Below are 14,827 nucleotides of genomic sequence, written 5' to 3' on the forward strand. Positions count from 1 at the left end.
TATGGGCATCAGTTGACATGACGCTCTACAACAACTATATGAATGAAAGATCTATATCGTTAAACGTTATAACTTCGACCGAGTAAGGAAACTTCGAAACTAATCAAAAGTTAACTGATGCTATAATGTGATTTCGTTGTAAATCTCATCCTTTCCTTTTTTTTTCTCTCTTACTTTTTCCTTTCTCATGTGCTTCTTATTGTTTTTCTTTCACCTTATTTCTTCCCTCTCTCTTTGTTTCTCTCTTTCTCCCTAGCTCTTGTCTTTCTTTTGGAAGATATTATCAGAGATTGGTTTTACTTAAAAATTTAATTACAATAACAACTTTTCAGGTGTTAAAATGAACACCTGGAAGCTTTCATTATAACTACATTCTTAAGTGATAAAAATGTTTTAAAATGTGTAGATCTTAATCAAGGTGACGTAGACTGTCATTTTATGTCATTTTAAGCAATATTAACTTATACGTATACTATACACGCACATACGGGCACGATGTGAGGCTTCTACCTATACAAAACAGAACATCACAATGTCAATGTTTATAAAAATAATCATCCTTTCAGCAGGATTGGAACCCAAGTTCATGACCTTTCCGAAATGTGAGCTTCACTGCAACATTTTTTTCTGCAACGACCTGTTACTTAACAAATAGCAATTTTTATTTTATTAGTTTCATTAAATTTGTGGAGGAGTGTCCATAATTAAAATGAGAATTATTGAAAGGAAATTTAAGTTCTACTTTTTCCCTTTACACTGTTAATCTTCCTTCATACCTCTCTATGTTCTGAAACACCCATAATACCGAAAGAAGACAATTCCTGCCGATATATTTGTTCCACTGGATGAAATAACGAACCATCTAGAAAGTCTCTAAGGATTCGCCGTAAAATACGAACAAGCACTGGGATAGAGTTCGTAGGGAGAGGCAAGAAATAAGGACGTCATATTCCGGGAGAGAGATTGAGGTAAGATTTAATGGGAATTTCGAAATACCTTTCACAGTCATAAAATTCAAGCAATAACCCCAAATGTCTGTACCACACGGATATGATTTTGCATAATGACGACGTATAATGAATCCTAAAATCTGAAAGTTCATATTACGATTGTAATAACATCTTTACTCAGATATGAATCATGTTATCAAAACCTTACTTAAATCTAGAAAACAATATTGTGTTAACTGAAAATGTCATATTTCTAAGCTATTGACTTAAAATGATTTACTGATGTAAAGAACGTTAAACAAAGAAAAAAGTAAATAAACGTAATTACTCATTTATAACACTGCCTATACCTTCCAGGCCTAAGCAAGCGAGATTTATAGATGAGATAATATTTTATACATTACTTTTTATTTGCAGATGACACAAGTATAGTAATTACAGCCAATAACTCCAACATATTCCAATCTTGATGATGAGAATAGTGTACTGACTCAATCTAAGTTAAGTGAATTTCATAAAATAAAATTAAGACATCACTTAAAATAATACATTATTTACATTAGAATTTAAACCGAAAGATTTTATTGATTGTGAGAATAGTGTACTGACACAATCTGAGTTAAGCGAATTTCATAAAAGAAATAAAATCAAGACATCACTTAAAATAAAACATTATTTACACTAGCATTTAAACCGAAAGAGGCCACCGGCGTGACTCAGTCGGTTAAGGAGCTTGCCTGCCGGTCTGAAGTTGCGTTCGGGCGCAGGTTCGATCCCCGCTTGGACTGATTACCTGGTTGGTTTTTTTCCGAGGTTTTCTCCAACCGTAATGTGAATGCAAGGTAATCTATAGCGAATCCTCGACCTCATCTCGCTATCACCAATCTCGTTAAATAACCAACTAAGATAAAAAAAATAATAAACTGAAAGGCTTTATTGATGGTGAGAATAGTGTACCGACTCAATTTAACTTAATTTTAATTTCATAAAATAAATATAATCAAGACATCACTTAAAATAAAACATTAATGCACTATAATTTAAATCGAAAGGCTTTATTGATGGTGAGAATGGAGTACTGACTCAATTTAAATTAAGGGAATTTCATAAAATAAGTAAAATTAAGACATCACTTAAAATGAAACATTATTGCACTAGGATATAAACCGAAAGGCTTTATTGATCGTGAGAATGATGTGCTAACACAATCTAACTTAATTTAATTTCATAAAATAAGTACAATAAAGATCACCCAAAATAAAACATTATTTACACTAGAATTTGAACCGAAATGCTTTATTGATGGTGAGAATAGAGTACTGACTCAATCTAATTTAATTTAATTTCATAAAATAAAATATCAAGATCACTTAAAATAAAACATTATTTACATCAGAATTTAAACCGAAGGGCTTTGTTGATGGTGAGAATAGTGTACGGACTCAATCTAACTTAATTTATTTTATGAAATTCTCTTAATACATTACTTAAAATAATACATTATTTCACTAGAATTTAAACCGAAAGGTTCTAACGTTGGTGAGAATAGTGTGCTGACTCAATCTAACTTAAGAAAATTTCATAAAATAAATAAAATTAAGACATCACTTAAACTAAAATATTATTTACACTAGAATTTAAACCGAAAGACTTTATTGATGGTGAGAATAATGTACTGACTCAATCTAACTTAAGTGAATTTAATGAAATAGATAAAATTAAGACATAACTTAAAATGAAACATTGTTTACAGCTGGACAAAGGATTTGCAATCTGACTGACGTTCCTTGTTTGAAAGAACACAGAAGTAAGTATTTGATTTGTACTATTTATTTTTATATACTACGCAGCAATGTTAAAATCATATGATAATCATTATGTATGTAATAAAATGTAATCTATCTTATTCCTTTCTTATTATACTTTACTTTGAGAATGAGTAAATTGTTTGCACCAATTAACTTTTGTTATTGTGAAGTAGACTCTTGGGTATTCCGTCGTGTTATGAAAGTTAATACCTCCAAAGCTCCAGAACTGCATACAGGTTCCATCACCAGGGCAAATAGGCATGATCTAAGGAATCACCGACTGACTCTACTGGAGACTTTATGCCTGGCTACCCCAACGGAGTAGGTGACTTAAGTCGTATCTGTCTGCCCTGATAATAAAAACTGTATGTAGATCCAAAATTTAGATGCAAATCTCAGGACATGGTAGAATACCCAAAAAAAAACTCTCATCTCAACGTTCTTCTCACCATGAAAGTCTAAAAGCTATTATTGTTTTGTTATGTCTAGCTGTAATATTGGAAATGGGTCAAGAATTTGATAACAATTCAGAATATGAGGCCATCCCCGATAAAACGTCAAGAAACCATAATCCATGTAACTGTCTGCCGGGATGCTCCCAGATTTTCTACCGTTTGGAGACTTCTGACGGAGACGTTAACACAAATGATCTAATGCTAGTCAACAGTCAGAAGCTTTTGTAAGTATGCAAAATAATTTCTTCCTCCATTAGAACATTTTGAAATCTAATTTCATGTGTTTCCAAGAATTCAGAATTACTCCACATCTACCTCTTTTTCTCTTCCAACAGAGGGCAGTGTCTCCGGACATTTCTTACGCTGCTAACCGGAGAGTTGCTTGGTTTGTCTCGGAAAATGATTAATGACGTACGGACTGTAATAAGTAATGTTTATACATAAAATTGGATGGCAAGTGCTTCGTAATCCTTTGCAACTGGCACTGTCTCGACATATGCCAGGAGTTACTTCGGGGACTGCGTAAAACCCAAGTCAGGATATCATCCCTTGGGATCAAACCTTGAACCTCCCGAATATTACGCAGACGTACCAAACATGACATCAAAATTATTAGGTTTTATTAAATATTGTAATGGAGTTGATATGATTAAGAACATCTCAATGTTCTTCTCACCAATTCGGAGATAATCTTTTAGGGCCGTATTCTTAGACATATTTAGTTCGGGCTTCCGGTGGATGATCAGCGTTTTTGGTATTCATAAACCAGTGTTAGCGATAGGATATGATTTGAATTCTATACTAGTAAACAGTGGATAGCCGGGGCTAGCTTAGTACGCTCGTAGCGCGTGCTGCGAAATGTCTATGAATAGCACCCTTAATTTTTAAATAAACTTTTTCATTATGTAATAAGTAATTTAAAATATTTAACACATCAATGATATTTTACTTGTAATATTTTAATGATAGAAACATTCGGTAATTGACAGTTTCTCACAAAGGACTCCGGAATACAGAACTAAACATATTTCATAATCTGTGTTTTGGAAAAGAAGAAGAAGTGGTTAATTTGATGCTTTTCAATGCTTTATATCATTTACTTCATTAAATGATTCCACTCTATAATAGTTTTTTTTAACTTAGTACTTACTTACTGGCATTTAAGGAACCCGAAAGTTCATTGCCGCCCTCACGTAAGCCCGCCATTGGTCCCTATTCTGAGCAAGATTAATTCATTCTCTATCATCATATCCCACCTCCCTCAAATCCATTTTTATATTATCTTCCCATCTACGTCTCGGCCTCCCTAAAGGTCTTTTTCCCTCCGGTCTCCTAACTAACACTCTATATGCATTTCTGGATTCGCCCATACGTGCTACATGCCCTGCCCATCTCAAACGTCTGGATTTAATGTTCCTAATTATGTCAGGTGAAGAATACAATGCGTGCAGTTCTGTGTTGTGTAACTTTCTCCTTTCTCCATCTTATCCCCAGATATTTTCCTAAGCACCTTATTCTCAAATACCCTTAACCTTTGTTCCTCTCTCAAAGTGAGAGTCCAAGTTTCACAACCATAAAGAACAACCGGTAATATAACTGTTTTATAAATTCTAACTTTCAGATTTTTTGACAGCAGACTGGATGATAAAAGCTTCTCAACAGAATAATAACAGGCATTTCCCATATTTATTCTGTGTTTAATTTCCTCCCGAGTATCATTTATATTTGTTACTGTTGCTCCCAGATATTTGAACTTCTCCACCTCTTCAAAAGATAAATTTTCAATTTTTATATTTCCATTTCGTACAATATTCTCGTCACAAGACATAATCATATAAACTTAGTAAAGACAGTAAATTAAAGAAAACAAAAGAAAGGTAAAATTATAATTAAGAATTAAATAATGTGTATTACTATTAATAATAATGAGAATAGTGATTTATAGTGTATACATACATACATACATACATACATACATACATACATACATACATACATACATACATACATACATACATACATACATACATACATACATACATACATACATACATACATACATACAAGGAAAGAAGAACACTAATCCAGTCTATACATAAATGTGGTGGAAAGTGGCCTGTGGACAAGACAAAATTAGTGAAAAGTTATGTAAAATATTTTATAAAGTTTGCAAATAGTATAGACTTTGAACAACTACAGTAGGCTGGCTAGTATATAAGGATAAGTTATTTGGGAAGATAGGTTAAAAGTCAGAATTAAGTGATAAGGGTCAAAAATAGGTTACTTACATTCTGTAAATAAGCTACAATATTAGAGGGTATAATTTATCTGAAAATAGGCTGATCAAGAGATAGTAAATATGTAAATACTGTAAATATTTTAATGCTAGAATATGTAAATAGATTCTTGTACTTCATAGGTTAGGAATAGGAAAATAAGTTAGATTAAGAAGTACCAATATTATCTTGGCAGTTACACATAGTAGATGAACTACACTAGTCCATATTTAATCTAGAATGGCAACATAATAATATATAATGTAAATGGATTATGTACTTGAAGGTAAACCTAGGCATGTAGTATTACTTTCCATTTGTAATGGAACATGCTGCTCAAAAAAAGGAATACATACATACATACATACATACATACATACATACATACATACATACATACATACATACATACATACATACATACATACATACATACATACATACATACATACATACATACATACATACATACATACATACATACATACATAATGTTCTTCCAAATGACAGGTCTTTCACTGCAAAGCCAGCTTTCGCCAATCTTTCCCATTTTCTGCTTTTCTCTCACTCTTCGCATATGATCCATATATCTCAATATTGTCTGTTATTGTGCCCCGAAATCTTCTCCCCTTCACCATTCCTTCCAGTGCATCCTTCAGTAAGCAGTTTCTGCTCAGCCAGTGGTGCAGCCAATTTCTTTTTTCTCTTCCTGATCAGTTTCAACATCATTCTTTCTTCACCTACTCTTTTCGACACAGCTTCATTGCTTATTCTGTCCGTTCATTTCACACTTTCCATTCTACTCCACATCCACATTTCAAATGCTTCTAGCACTTCGTCGTAATATCCATGTTTATAAAGAGAGTAAAACTAGATTTTATGCGCGAGTAGAAAATTTAGCGCCCGAGGCGAAACCGAGGGTGATAATTTCCGCAGCCGCATAAAATTTTACTCTCGTGTGCTATCAATATTTTATTCATTACTGGTAACTAAATTTGATTACTAGTAATTTATATAAGTTCAATTTTAAATTGTAGGCCTTTTCTAAAAATGTTTAGGTTACTTTTCATAATAATTTTCTGCCCATGAGCAGGTATTTCACTGCAAACCCAACATCCTCCAATCTTTCCTATTTTCTGCCTTCCTCTTAGTCTCCGAATACGGTCCATACATCTTAATGTCGTCTATCGTTTGATATCTATCTTTGCCCTCAATTTTGCTTTCGTTCGTCATTCCTTCCACTGCATCTTTCAGTAGGCAGTTGCTTCTCAGCCAATTTTCCTTTCTCTTCTTGATCAGTTTAGCATTATTAGGATACTATGAGCGGTGAAATAAAGATCAGTTCAGATACGGTACGAGTCATGGTTACAAATATTATTTGAAAATAGAAAAATAATCATATAATGTACTAATAAGCCAACCTATCAAGAAATTAGTTAAAATTGGTCCATATACAGCTAGATAAAAAATTACGATGAAATAAGTGTATTGTTGTTGTGAGAGATGGATCGAACAAGTCTATGATTTCTTCTAATTGCATCTTCCGCCAATCATAACATCACCGTCACATGGCAATTGCAGGGCAACTTTATCTATTTCTATCACTTTATTCGAATTGGAGATTTGAGAAATGCTAGAACAAGGAACGAATGTAACCCATTAAGATCTTTTCCGTTGGAATTTGAAACTGGGCCTCTGGCGTAGGAAAGCAGCAATGATCATACCTAAGCACAAAAATTAAAATGTCAACATCATGAGACTGCATACAGAGAACAATAGGGTATAAAACAGAACAACACGTTTTAAGTAAACAAAAACCTAAAATTTCTTATTTTACTACAGAGTTTGTATTATTTAAAGACACGAATTTACTAAAATATATATCCTACATGCACGGGAGATGTACAAAGTTGGTACCTGACGCCGACTACGAGAATAAAACAGCTGATCAGAATAAACCAAGGAGAAAAACAAAACGTAAGGCATATAGAAAATACTGCTGATGAAGGATTGGGGAAACAGCTGGAAGTGTCTGAGGCTAGGAGCATAGACAAGACTACCGGAAGAAATGCAAGAAAAGACATGATAGGACAGAGCGAAGGTATGAAGCGACTACCAGATATTATTGATTGTGAGGACAGAATAGATAGGGCTTTTGAGAGGGTATTAAATGGCGAAATGGAGGACAGAATAGTAAGGAGGATGGAATTAACGAGGAAGAAGAATATTAAAAAGTGAGTGCAAGAAAGTCAGGGGTGGCAAAAGTGATAGAATAAGAATAGAGAAGAAAGTGCTAAGTGTAAGAAGTTAGTTTAAGAGTGTAGTAAGATAGACATACAAGCAATGAATAAAAGAGAATTAAAGTGAAATAATATCTGAACAATTGAGAAGTGGAAGAGAGAGAAATTGGAAATGTAATTAAGTGAATTAGATATTTAATGTTTTACAATGTTGTGGGTTGGGAGTAGTATCAGGGATACTATAACTGTTGAAATATTCTAGATATAAATATATGGAAAGTGGAAATAAAAGAGGAAGTTTAGGAGTAAATAGAAAGAGATAAATACGTCAATAAATAAAGTATAGAATAGTAGAGAAATAATAAGTGACAAAGCGTTGTAAACTAGAGAAATTGGAGATGTAGAATGTAGACAAATAATTTATGAGAAAATAGCTGAAAAGAATATTAGAAGTATGTAGATATGAGAATATAGAATAAAATAAATAAATAAATAAATAAATAAATAAATAAATAAATAAATAAATAAATAAATAAATAAATAAATAAATAAATAAATAAATAAATAAATAAATAAATAAATAAATAAATAAATAAATAAATAAAATAAATAAATAAATAAATTACTAAGGAAAGGAATATGCAATATTTAGAGGGAAGGCGAGAAATGGAATGTGGATAGTCCAGGTGTGAGAAAGAATTGAAAACGATAGATAAGGATGGATAAATAGCAATTAATTTAAAACATAAGAAGAGGAAGTAATCAGGAAATACCTGACAAGTGGATATATTATTATATTAGAGGGATGGTGGATCGAAAAGTAGAAATGTAAATGTCTACCATAACTATGAATTGTAAAGTTAGCTGACAAATGTATTATATATCATATATCATAATATATCGTATTATCATATCATATCATATCATATCATATCATATCATATCATATCATATCATATCATATCATATCATATCATATCATATCATATCATATCATATCATATCATATCATTTCATATCATATCATATCATATCATATATCATATCATATCATATATCATATCATATATCATATCATATATCATATCATATATCATATCATATCATATCATATCATATCATATATCATATCATATATCATATCATATCATATCATATCATATCATATCATATCATATCATATCATATCATATCATATCATATCATATCATACATCATATCACATCACATCTTATCCTACATTCAAATAGTTCTTAAAGTGCTAATTCTTGACTTGATATTATCATCAGACTGAACTCTTACAATTTCAATATTTAAACAGACCTAGACGTGATATAAGAGGAAAAGGTGCTGTTCTGGTATGTATACAAACGATTTTATTTAGGTTTTACCTACATGCATAATGTCTGTTAATTTTGTCGCTACTGGGTGTGCGGAAGTTCTCTCTGTCTGCACATAACAATGGACCCAGAAAGAGATAAGAGTGTGTGCAAGTGAGAAAGAGAGATGCAGAACACATTGTGGTCAGAAATGAAGTTATAGCTGAAACAAGACAGGAAAATAACTGTCTGAATGGAGGACGGGAAGCTAAGGTTAGCACTGTAATTGCAATGCTGGCGGTTTGAAAGCGTTACATCAATTGTGGCAGAAACAAAGCAACGCTAAATTCATACTGCGGCACAATGTTCGTCCGTCCACTACGTTACGACCCATCTACAATCAACAGAAACTTAATAAACACAATTCTAATTATTTGACATCTGGCCTGGATCAGACTCAATTGAGACTCCCCTGAACGACAAAGCTATAGGATACCTAAACGTTTATTTTGTTGTGTTTCATAAAATTTCATCACGGAACAGTTCAAGTCTATTCACAACGGAAGTACGAGTATATTTAATTCATACGAAGAGCTTCTCTCTGCAGAGTTCTGGGACTATTGTAAAATAACTTGAAAAGAAAAATGCCGCAAACAATTTAGTATTAGTAACGGGGAAAAATAAAACTCGACACATGAAGCGGGCAGCCTAACAAAACCAGAACCAAAGTAAAGATTTAACTGGAAAAGATCTCAAACTTAAATGAAGCTGAATTCATAGCATTGCAAGTAGCGTACGAGAGCCGACGGCGTAGATCTAACTCTGGTCGTAAAATCTAATTGGATACAGGCCTTACTTGGCTTCACAGTGAAATTTTTCAATTCTAGATGGACAAAAATTGATTTTCGGTCTACAATTATCGCACAAAGTTTCATAAAAATCCGTTATATAGGAGAGAAGCTTTTTGTCTAAATGTATCTTATGAAGGGGTAGTTCTCGTACACGAATGTAATCAGAGTTTCTATACATATAATATTCTACCTGTAATTCCTGTACGAAGTTTCATAAAATTCTGTTATATTGGAGTGAAATTATTAATTTTGTCTAAATGTACCTTCTACAAAGGAATAGTTCCACTTCCACAAACATAATCAGAGTTTGTACACAAAAATATATGCTATATGTAACTCCTATACAAAGTTTCATAAAAATATGTTAGGATAAAATTACAGCAATCAAGAAAAGTATTTCCTTTCATTCATTCATAGTGCTTTGCCCAAGGGCAGGTATTTCACTGCAAACCAGCTTTCTCCAATCTTTCCTATTTTCTGCCTTCCTCTTTGTCTCCGCACATGATCCATATATCTCAATGTCGTCTATCATCTAATTTCTTCTGCTCTAACTCTTCTCCCGTCACCATTTCTTCCAGTACATCCTTCAGTAGGCAGTTTCTTCTCAGTCAGTGCCCCAACCAATTCCTTTCCTCTTCCTGATCATTTTCAGCATCATTCTTTCTTCACCCACTCTTTCCAACACATCTTCATTTCTTATTCTTTCTGTCCATTTCACACGCTCCATACTTCTCTATATCCACATTTCCATTTCCTGCTCTTCACTTCGTCGTAATATCCATGTTTTTGCCCCATACAATGAGACACTACACATAGCACTTCACTTGTCTCTTCCTTAATCATGTCATGTTTGCAGTTTTTCTTGGTAAAGGTAAATAGCTTCCCATTGCTTTCTGCACACCACTCTCTCTTTCGCATCTTAAAAGATCCCAGGGGTCTCCAGCGTGGTGGTGAGGAGAGTGAATTTGACTAATTAGGCCCTCCGAATTTCATCCAAATTCTCCGAGAATTTTAATATCAGGTGTATCATGGTTCTGACCCGATCAGAGACTGGGAAATCCCAAATTAGCCTTTGCTCCCCGCATCTTCCTTATGATCATATTATTTGATGCTAAAATCAACACTTTTAATCAAATAATGTTGAAATAAATTTATGTCCAAAAATCATAATTATATTTTATATTCATACCGTTCATTGTTTTATCGCCCCAGGGCTATAAAGTGGTGTTTAAGTCCGCTATAATGCATAGATTATAGACCGATCCTGCATAGACCCTAAAGTAAATTTTTGACGTTAACCTTGTTGTAGATTCATGCTTACTGTTGGGGTAATTTTGAGCCGCACAACCAAGCATCGAATGTTACTATGAAGACACTGGACATATCAGCACGCCAGATATTGAATCCATAAGGGCGGGAGTATCGCGAATCTAAATTTTGATCATCTGCAACTACCAAAAAGCCTACAGCTTAAGACGCAAATTACAGGATTGTTCTGCCACAAACAATATAATATACTCTTTCACTATACATGATCTACAGGATGTTTCATAATTCCTATTACAAACATCTAAGGGTTGTAGAGGAGACTAATATTATATAAAGTTTTGATTAGGAAAACATGTCCGGAAATGTATCGTTTCGATGCAAAATAAGTTTTTAAGATCGAATCGATTTCACATCTCCAACTTCACTCGAGGCAATGAGCTCTTGCCAGTGTGCACTACAAGAGTGGTTCCACGTACCGCCTAACGAATCCCAGGTACTTGACCTTCCTGCAAGAGATATTAGTAGAGTTATGTGAAGATTTGCCACTGGCACTACGTCAGCAAATATGGTTCCAACATGATGGCGCACCCGCGCACTTTTCATTTGCCTTCCGCGAACATCTCCATGAAACATTCGGTAAAAGGTGGATAGGTCGAGATGGTCCAACTCCTTGGCCACCACGATCTCCAGATTTAGCTCCTATTGACTTTTTCTTTGGGGCCACATGAAGAACCTTGTTTATGAGACTCCTGTGGAGTCGGGGGAAGATCTTCATTGTCTCTAGTGAAGTGGGAGATGTGAAATCGATTCGATCTTCAAATTTATTTTGCATCCAAACGATACATTTCCGGATATGGGTTCCTAATCAAAACTTTATCTACTTAGTCCCCTCTACAACCTCTAGAAGTTTGTAATAGGAATTATGAAACGCCCTGTATAGAGACTTTCACTAAATTTCTAAACTGCTGTATAAGGCAATGAAGCAATTACTTTTCTCAAATTTACATAAAACAGTTTAACGGCGATAAATGTCTATAACATGCATTCGTCTAGTTAGTCTTCGGAATCCCCATGAGATTATGAGTAGTTTGAGAAAAATAATGGAGAGGTTTCGTGGTTCATTCACGATTAATGTCATGTTATTCTAGGTTCAAAATTATCACATTAATTCTTTTATTAATATATCGTTTGTGAAGTAAGTCAGAGGACAAGAAATATTACTGCTTTTTATAATATAATGTCTTATTGTGAGTGATATGATTCAAAATGTAAGTACATACATCCCATTCCAATTAGAGGCGCACTTCTATCTTCACGGAGAAGTAATTTGATATTGGAACCTGTAAGCACTCAACAGGAACAGTTCACAGAACAGCTGCGTTATTAAAACGCGATTACATTGGAGTTGATGTACCATTTCTTCGCGTAGTAAAGTTGATTGCTTACTAGTGATTTCCAATAAGCCAATAGCGTTAAAGGACGAAATGTTACATTGTGAAACTTTCGTAAAGTCAATTTAATTTCAGAAAACGGAAGTTAAATATATTCTGCCTCTCAAGCGATACATAATTTTGTGTTTCGGATTGCTGTAGACATTTACCACTTGAAATAGTGTGTTCGATAGAAAAGGGTTAGAGAGAGAAACAGACTATTCAAGTGTCGGTCTTGGAATACCTACATCACTAGTCTCTCGTCTAATTGCTGATCTACCGTGGTGATCTGGCGTAAGGTAAGTAGGCCTATGTTAAAATAACAGGTGTCGGATTAGAAATTTCGTTCTAGTTCTTCTGTGTTCCGTTTCATCTAAAACTGAGTCATCGAAATCTGATTTTCCTGAAAGCAAATTCTCCATTTGCGAAATCAATATAAAATATAAAATTCACCTAGTGTTCTACCAATCTGAAGCCTGCTGACAAAATGCAAAAGAACTTTTTTGTTGTTTATACTTGCGACATATCGCTGCTCTCTAGCTAACACAATATTGAACCTCCGAGCGTAGAAGTACAATACCTACTCTCGTGTTTTATCTCACATAATGTTGTCCTGTCTGAATACAGCGCCCTTAATCCTGTCGGTATGTATATTCCATGGATTAAAGAGCTTCAGTGCTTTTTCAATTCTTATGTGCAAAATAAAATTACTTCATTGAAGTGTCTTAAAGTGTCCCGTACGATACGCCGCGATACTTCGATGACTGCTTCAACACCTCTGTTGGGCTAATTGTCTATCCGCTACATCGCTGGCGTTTTGAGATTTGTAGCAGAATGCATGTTACGAGTTCTGTATACGAATCATGTAGAGAAAAAAGAAGTCCACGAATCATGTAGATAAAAAAATAGAAATTTATATTCGTGAATAAACAATTTTGAGCTGAATCAAAAGTGTGTCGTTTTGAATTATAATAATGTTACAAGGAATAATAAATAGAAAAGTATGGTAGAAAAAGAACGAAATAAAAAAATCCTACATTAAAATACAATTTGAAAACTTGTGAACATCAGAAACGTGTATGAAACTTGACATTAAATATGAGATTATAATCGTGTGCGCCCGTAAATATACACACACCGCCCGTTTTATTTATTTACTGCTAAGCCACATGTATTTCGCAGCTGTGTAAAGATAAATGCCTCAGATAACACTAATATAACATAGAATAAAAAATTAATTGGATTCATCCAATCTCTATGAACAGTCAAATTTCTTACTTGCTCTGGCCGACATTACGAGTAAAGGCGAGAATTTTTTTGTGGCGGTCGTATAACTAAATGGTTGTTTCAACGAGTGCTTTTTTTTAATTATTTAAAACGCTGTATCAACTGCTATGGTTATTTTGATATGGTGATAATGCGGGCGACATGAATCCAGGGCCCAGCGCCGAAACTTATCCAGCATTTATGTAGGTTCTTCGAGCAACAGTACATAGGTATTACTATACAGATTATTGTGCAAATTACTGTGGAATCCCGGTCACCAAGTCACTCAACTGAGTGCGCTCCTTGTATAATGGCAGTTGACTTAATATAAAATGTCAACATACATGCCCAACTTGAAGTCAGGCCACAAAGGGAAAAAACACTGGAGGAGAGAGGTTCGATCCGGTGCTGTGGATTAGACTTCGGCGTAGCTCAAAGGTGAGAACACTTGGTACGTAGAACCAAGGACTAGGGCTGGATCCCCAGCGCCGGAGCGAATTTTTCTCCTCTAATATTAATTAATAATTATCCAGCATTTTCTCTTAATGGATTGAATGAAAACCCCGGAAAAAACCTCAAAACAGGTTAACCAGTTAACTTTTAACTTATCCCAACCAGGATTTGAACCCGGGCCCACTTGTTTCACGGTCGGGCATGCTAACTACAACGAGTGTTTATGTTTCCCATGTACTCACTAACTGTGCCCTACAAGTGCAAAGGTTTGCAGAGAATTTTCTACATTTCGAAGTCCTTAGTCTTTTTATACAGGATGATTCAAAAGGTTGCGCACAAACTTAAAGAGCTTATAGAGGGGTCAAAATACAACTTTCGAATAGGAACTTATGGTCTAGAAAGTAAACCTGAGTCAGTGCACGCTTGGGAATATCAGGAACTACATTGCAGAAGTAAGCTTACTTTGCAATGAGGCACTAGGTTCGGTACACTATGAAATGATGAAGACGT

General features: G+C 34.1%; 2 protein-coding genes across 2 annotated transcripts in view; one reads left to right on the forward strand and one right to left on the reverse strand.

The window, feature by feature from the left end:
- The window catches only part of LOC138700056 (alpha-2Da adrenergic receptor), a 687,508-nt gene that overhangs the window by 518,497 nt on the left and 154,184 nt on the right, over positions 1 to 14,827 (reverse strand). The gene's annotated exons all lie outside the window — the stretch shown is intronic.
- The window catches only part of LOC138700054 (sodium channel protein Nach-like), a 198,292-nt gene that overhangs the window by 157,809 nt on the left and 25,656 nt on the right, over positions 1 to 14,827 (forward strand). Inside the window, exons 8-9 of the mRNA XM_069826358.1 lie at positions 2,704 to 2,757; positions 3,248 to 3,437. Of these exons, the coding sequence (XP_069682459.1) occupies positions 2,704 to 2,757; positions 3,248 to 3,437 (244 nt within the window). The remainder of the gene's footprint in view (positions 1 to 2,703; positions 2,758 to 3,247; positions 3,438 to 14,827) is intronic.

The sequence above is a fragment of the Periplaneta americana genome, chromosome 5, assembly GCF_040183065.1.
Source record: "Periplaneta americana isolate PAMFEO1 chromosome 5, P.americana_PAMFEO1_priV1, whole genome shotgun sequence".
NCBI classification, from domain to species: domain Eukaryota; kingdom Metazoa; phylum Arthropoda; class Insecta; order Blattodea; family Blattidae; genus Periplaneta; species Periplaneta americana.